At 39.1% G+C, this 7,108-nt stretch overlaps 2 protein-coding genes across 2 annotated transcripts; both read left to right on the forward strand.

The window, feature by feature from the left end:
• The first annotated feature begins 1,215 nt into the window (after window positions 1–1,215).
• On the forward strand, window positions 1,216–2,720 carry mrpl34 (mitochondrial ribosomal protein L34). The gene is made up of 2 exons (XM_041949841.1): window positions 1,216–1,344; window positions 2,024–2,720. Exons 1-2 carry the CDS (start codon window positions 1,289–1,291, stop codon window positions 2,340–2,342), a joined length of 375 nt encoding a protein of 124 aa, XP_041805775.1. The 5' UTR covers window positions 1,216–1,288; the 3' UTR covers window positions 2,343–2,720.
• Window positions 2,721–3,466: 746 nt separating this feature from the next.
• Window positions 3,467–5,961, forward strand: LOC121615179 (DET1- and DDB1-associated protein 1-like). Its single transcript, XM_041949416.1, has 5 exons — window positions 3,467–3,780; window positions 4,397–4,477; window positions 4,634–4,685; window positions 4,966–5,027; window positions 5,160–5,961. Exons 1-5 carry the CDS (start codon window positions 3,772–3,774, stop codon window positions 5,262–5,264), a joined length of 309 nt encoding a protein of 102 aa, XP_041805350.1. The 5' UTR covers window positions 3,467–3,771; the 3' UTR covers window positions 5,265–5,961.
• Window positions 5,962–7,108: the final 1,147 nt, after the last annotated feature.

The following is a 7,108-nucleotide window of genomic DNA, read 5'->3' on the forward strand; positions in this document are numbered from 1 at the left end:
GGTTATGTAAATTAAAATGCAAGATATCCTACAGGGGGTTCTTCCCCTTCCTCGTCAGCGCTTCAATGGCACGGTGAGAAAGAGGCTACAGTTTGTAAATCTTACATTAAATTGGGCCCAGACGAGAAAAACGGAATACTAGAATGAAGATCATTATTCCCAACCTACATTTTATCACTCCTCATCCTCATACACAATGCACAAACACACAAACAATTCCAAATATATCAGTGCACATATCTTCAATCCACCCAGTGATACAAGCTTTAATGTTCTCTTATCTCTCTTCTCTTATCAACATGCTCATAAATCCTCACATTAAAAACACTGAAGTCAAATATATCCTTTTCTGTGAGGACATCCCAGCTGAGGCGTGAAGGAGACAGTGTCCCACAGCGTATTATTACCATATTACAAAGGCAATAAGGTAGATGACATGACATTATACACAGATTGTTTGAGTGCCCACAGCGGTGGAGTTTCAGTTCTGGACTGGAAAAACCCTTTTCTCGATTACACTGCCTGTGTGGCATTGTTGTCGTTGGATGGATTACTCTTCAGCAGGCTTAATCGAATATTTGACACTACTCAATATTGCCACTATTGGGTGATTACTGTATATGTAACGCTAAATTAGAAATTAAATAAATAAAAACTGTTTTAGTAGACTCCTACATACTGACATAAATATTTCGCCTTCATACTGTGGGAATTACATTTTGGAGGCAGTTTTGCCCTGCTTCATACATCGATTTTCACATCTTTATTTGAGTGAGACCTATTGCAAGTTAAACGAAGTGTTGTGCTGCACTGGTTCCTAATTACTGCACCTACTGTAATACACTTTTTCAAAAATCGAGAGTCGTCACAAGAGTTTTAAAAACGCGTGTAATCAATGACCGCAAAACTGTAATTAAATATTATACCCCGAGTACAACCTCTCAGGCAAAGCTTCCCTTCAGTTGGAATACAACGCAGCTGCTTACATTGTTTAGTATCTACCCACTGGCAAACAGTAACATCAAACCATGTCCCTTGAAGCTATAGTCGTGATTCTTGCCAATGAACAGTTCTGCCGGTGGAAGTGGTAGTGTCGAGAATCTGCTCCAGCGTTTAACCTGAAAGTCTTTACTCGGGGCTGGTGTGCAACTGTAGCAACTCTAGCAACAAACGTTTCAATTGGTTGAAATGACTGAGCCAATCAGATTGCGTCATATTCGCATGGAGACTGGCAGACCTGTGACATTCACAGTTCATCTGTCTGTGTCGACTATATAAATATCTAAATATGAACATTATACTGTCGTCTTTTTCCCGACTGCGTGGAATAACTCATTTCACCAGGTAACAGAGTTGACGTACTTTCAGACATATGGCAGAGCAGTAGTAGTTTCTTTTTACGATGCTAACATTGGCAAGCTAGTTTAGCAGTATCTTAGCAGCGTGGCTAGGTAATCATGGAGCTAACTACCTACTGATTGGAAATAAGATTTAGTACGGTGATGGGTAATCCTATTGTGTCTTAATGATAGCTAATCAGTCATGAACGATGGTACTGAATCACATTTGTAGATGTTATGTACTGTAATAGTTACAGTATTCCTATTGTACCAGGAGGAGCATGTTGTAGCCTCATCTGCGGCATATCGAAACTTGCAGTTGGCGGTGGCCTACCATCAGCCTTCAGCATTTACCCCTAGTTTTTGTGTATGCATAGTTGTATTCTATATTTATGAATGACTGCACATGTCGTGTATAATCTTAACACCTGTGACTATAAATATGGAATCGGAGTCACAGGTTGGTGTGAGTTAAAGTAGTAATTAAAATGTGTTTAATCTACTCATGATTTTCATTGTTGCGTTGATCTTGAAACACATGCGTGCGGTGTGTGAATTATACTACTCTGCAAGTAAAGAGCAGCACCATTCGTGTATTATTACTTGTGTGCAATCACAGCATCAATGTGTATATTAGAGAATAACACTTGTTGATAACAGTTTAATCTTTTCTCATTCAACAGCATCGCTGCAGGGAACCCTCATGTAAATGGCACCTCTCACCTTAGATTATTTAGCAACTGGGTTGTGCCCAGAGCAGCTGCAGGACTTCAGATTTCCAGATGTGGGCCGCTTTCTTCACAGGCTGAGGGTTCAGGAGTATTCCAACAGCTTCCTTGGCAATACCAGCAGGTACGGACACGGAAAAGAGGAACAGAGTATCAGCCCAAGAACATCAAACGCAAGAGAACTCATGGCTGGATCAAAAGGATGAGCTCAAAAAGCGGCATTGAAATAATTCTACGTCGCATGTTGAAGGGACGGAAATCACTCTCACACTGAAGGTTCCTATTGGAAAACCAAGAGACTTTCAGGAAAGAGACATTGGATCTGAAAACGAGCTTGTGTGCTGGGTTAAGTGGTAATACTGGGTGTGGGTTGGGTTTGACATGACCAATACAATCAAAATGGGCGGGAGATTGAAAACTGGCCTTTCAACAAACAAGTTGCATTTGCCATGGGTAAAAAGAAGCCTGGTAGTTTCACCGTTATTTCTGGTCCATAATGTTTTCTTCATCATCACTAAATGTTTTTTTTTTTCTTTTTTTGCTTGTAATTTTGTTCAAAGACAAAATTTGTATTTAAAATCAATGTCATTTATTTTTTTCTCAAATGAAAACATCAGTTCTTTTTGACTGGAAATAAAAACCATCCCTGCAGAATTTACATGCATTTGCATTCGTGTTTTGAAAAGAAATAAACATCAGGGTTTCCTAAAGATAGTTGTGGACAAAGGGTTTGTTCTCGGTGCAACATTTGTCAAGGTAACCCAGAAATTCAGTAGTTCATGTACAAGCCAAGAAATTGTTGAAAATGAGAAGATGAGAAATCAGAGAGGAAGATAAAATTGAGGAATTAATTTAAATGATATAAAGCCAGAATAACAGACATTTATAATGAGAATATTTTACATAAGCAGCATTTTCTTAGATTCTCAATTGGACCTTAATTTCCCTTTTTGGAACTGCTTGCTAGTACTTGAAAACAGTTAAAACAGCTATAGGTACAGTAAAGGTAGCTTTTGTTGTAGTTGAGTTGTACCTATACCTTTTAGTTGTTACATTTAGTTACAGTTTGAATGTAAATACTTAAGAGTTCTAGGATGGGGTGTGTTCTGGTGCTGTTCAACCTCGTTTAAAAAAAAAATCTTTTTTTTTTTACCATCGCTCACCTCTCAACTGAGAGCAACAACTGCTGCTGAGGCATAAAACACTGTGCATTGAGGACGACATACATCAGAAAGGGGCTGTGCTGTTTTCATGCCACAACCATTCTTTCATTGGGAGATTGGTCTGTTACATAATCATTTTCTAACCAATCAACGCTTTGCCTTTCTTTCTCTTCACGCGTCTACCTTCGTTCAACCAATGAGGTACGTTGAATCTCGGAAGGTAACCGCCCTCGAACAGACGAATAACAAAAATGGAGTTGTGAACTAGTAACATTTAGCTTCTCCAGGACGTTCAGTTTTAGTTTTTCTAATTACCTTTACACGAGTGGAAGTTCCCGACTGATGTGGAGTGGCGTGATGCGATAATATCATAGTCATACATTGTTTATCTTTTATAACAGTCGTAAGAAGCTGTCGAACGGATCAACAAACCGTTATCTTGGCTACGACAAAGACGACAAGGCTTAGTGGCTAGCTAACGTTAGCTAAAACAGTAGCGCCTCCTCACTTTCACTCTCACTGGGCTTGACTTGAACGGAAATGGAGAAGGTAAGTTTACAGCTGGTTGTTTGCTCTGTCGTTAATGTATATCTGTAGGTGTTAGCTTGAATGGTTGGTCCTTATCAGCTTCGATAGACATGTTGCTTACGCGGTGGCAAATAGGACGCAGTGTAAATGGTACCATTTCACGTAAGTACCACGTTACTAACACGTTATTTACGCTCAACAAAAATATAAACTCTTTTGTTATTGTTCTCATGAGGTTGGGTCGTTGGTGGGACTTGAGGTGAAAGATCTAAGACATTCTCTGCACTCAAAAGCCTTATTTGCCTTCTCTTCTCCTTTGCCAGGATAATCCATCCACCTGACAGGTGTGGCGTATCAGGGTGCTGATTAAACAACATAATTATTGCAAAGGTGTGCCTTGTGCTGGTCACATTAAAAGGACAGATTCGTCTTAGATGTTGAACGCGTGGAATATGGGAGCGAAAGCGTTTGTTGCGTTTATATTTTTGCGGTGTGCTTTTAAATATCAGGGGAATAAGTTGTCCTCTGGTAAGCAGTTATGCTATGCTAGTTAGCCTTACCACCCGGGACTTTCCGTTCGTTGCAGCTGTGCGTGCGCGGAAGTGTTTTTATTCAGATTTTTCTGTTGTGTTCACAGGGAGATTTCCTGAAGGGACTGCCTGTCTACAACAAGAATAACTTCAGCAGGTTCCATGCAGACTCTGTATGTAAAGCATCAGTAAGTCGTTTTATTATTTCTCACAGTGCTGAGATGAAATCACAATGTCATGTTAGCACATGGTAGTCCTGTGTTAGCACATGGTAGTCCTGTGTCTCGTTTTTGGGTAATTTTAGCCAATTTAAAGACATAACTTGGATCTCCATGTTGTTTCAGAACCGTCGACCATCTGTGTATCTGCCAACCCGGGAATATCCATCAGAGCAGAGTAAGTACGTTGATTAAAGCTTGTAATTACATCTGAGGATGAGAGCATATCCCAAGCACACAACTTGTGTTTTTGGTGATGGTCTTAGTTTCAGGCTTGCATCAGAGGAAATCACATTCAATTCCTCAATTACACTGTGGTTATCGTGCAACCCATTAAGATAATATTATACTATGTATATACTTCTTTGGGAACAACTGATTGCATCTGCATTCTCACTTTCTGCCTCTTTTGAACTTTTGTTTGTCTCATGATCTAATCAGTGTCTGTGTTGTCTCAGTCATCGTCACAGAGAAGACAAACATCCTACTGCGATATCTTCATCAGCAGTGGGACAAGAAGGTAAAGGGCTTTAATGAAAATGCATGTGATGGAGGTGAAAGCTGGTGGAAATTGTATTTTTGACAGTAGATATCTTCTGCTTCGTGGGTCATGTTTTTTTTTTTTCAACATGTTTCTTTCTTACTTTATCAGAATGCAGCCAAAAAGCGAGAGCAGGACCAAACAGAGGGGGAGAACACAGCACCTCCACGGAAAATCGCAAGAACAGACAGTCGGGAGCTGAATGAGGATTCGTAAATAGCTGTGCTGTTGATGCGCACCCAGCAGAGACTGATCCGTACAAACAAAATGCACACACAGATGCAGGAAATGTTTTAAAACCCAGGCCTTTACACTGAAGCACACAAGGATCAATACCTTTCACACCACAACTGGCATAACATTAATCCCGTTTGGTTTTAATGTGTGCATTTGACTTCAGAGTTCCTCCTTAACCAAAAACTTTATTTGCTACTTTCTCCCAGTTTTTTTTCTTTACTTCCAAGACACCTCTGCCTCAGATTCTAGTCTTTATATTCTGAAAATAATATACATCTACCTCCTTATTCCTCAACCTCCTGGTTTTCCTCCCAAGTATGCTCATACAGCTTTCTTCTAAATATGCAGGGAGAAAAGTCCTCTGCTGCTATTTAGAGATTTACAGCTGTAGTTATTCTTACCATCTCTGAAATATGCAGGGTTTGAGTTAAGTCTATATGTGATATCCATTAGTTTTGAATTATATAATAACAATGACCCTACCATTTTTATTTTAACTAATTCTTTATGTGATTACTGCCATAACAGTAATTGCAAATAAAACTGCATTATGTTGGTTGCTTAGATTTCTTTATCCATTCAGGGTTTGTTATGAAGACACGAATGCTGAAAGAAATGTGCGTGTTTTCTTCTGATGAATGATTTATTGCCTTAAATGGAAGTGCATGTGTTTTCACTGTGTCTTAGAGTGCCCCTTTGTTTTACATTGTTGTTTCAGGAAAAGAAATGAACCACTGTTGAGTTGAACGGATATTAGTATGTCTTTTTAATAGGGACATGTGCAAGCCAATACAGTCATAATAGAGAATGCAAGCTGTTTTTGTACAGTGTAGCCTGCAGATTTTGTAGCCATATTCTAAGGTTGATGACCTGTAGTTTGAGATCAGTGCTTGTGTCTTTGTAATTGCAAAGTTAGCACAAACGTTTGTAGAATAGGCGACGGTCACATGTATTTAGCTGTACTGATGTGTAGGCTACTCATAAGGACTGCTTTCAGTCCTTGTTATAAATGTGCCATTCACATTTGCTGGAATAGGTTCATCATTTGACTCATAATGAGGGAATTTGTGTTTGGATCTACAAGCTTTTGACAGCACAGCTAAATAAACACAATCTGTGTTTGCTGCATAAAGTCTGTGATGCTCATCACAGTGCTCCACACAGCTGGTGTATTTGTACAGTGTGTATATTGTGATTGTTGTGACCCTTTATCAGGTAACAAACTGACTCATTCTGATTTCTCCCAAGTCAACCATATTGTTATTTCATTTTGTTTAACTGGTTTGTCCTTTCACACTGGACAAAAACATTTTACTGCTCTGCACCTTTAGATACATCACGTTTTACATACATATACAAAGGGTTATCTGCTGCAAATTGTGTTAATCACATGTTTGATGTTTGGCATGACAGAGTTGAATCTGTTGGTGTACATTTTTACTTTCGAGTTCCAAGGTTACGCAGTATGTGTTCAGTGGCTGCTTTGGTCAGTCAAAACAAGTAGAGTACACACTTTAATTTTCCCAAGAATGACTTTAAACCAGGGACATGCTGTGTTTTATTTTCCCAGCTCTTCATAGAAGAGAGCATGAGTTTTGTCATATGTTTTGTATTCCATCACCTGATTGAGTTTGAAATGTGTTTATTGTCAAATGCTTTGCTTTGAGTTCATTGTATAAATGTATTGTCAATTCAGGTCTCGTTCTTGTATAGATTACACTATGACATACAGTAAAGGCTGTAACTCGTAGTAAACAGCAACACTGAACAGAATCCCCTCCTTCCTATTGCATTTATTGTACATCTTAGTAGTGTAGTTGTGC

Source organism: Chelmon rostratus, chromosome 12 (genome assembly GCF_017976325.1).
Source record: "Chelmon rostratus isolate fCheRos1 chromosome 12, fCheRos1.pri, whole genome shotgun sequence".
In the NCBI taxonomy this organism is placed as follows: Eukaryota; Metazoa; Chordata; class Actinopteri; order Chaetodontiformes; family Chaetodontidae; genus Chelmon; species Chelmon rostratus.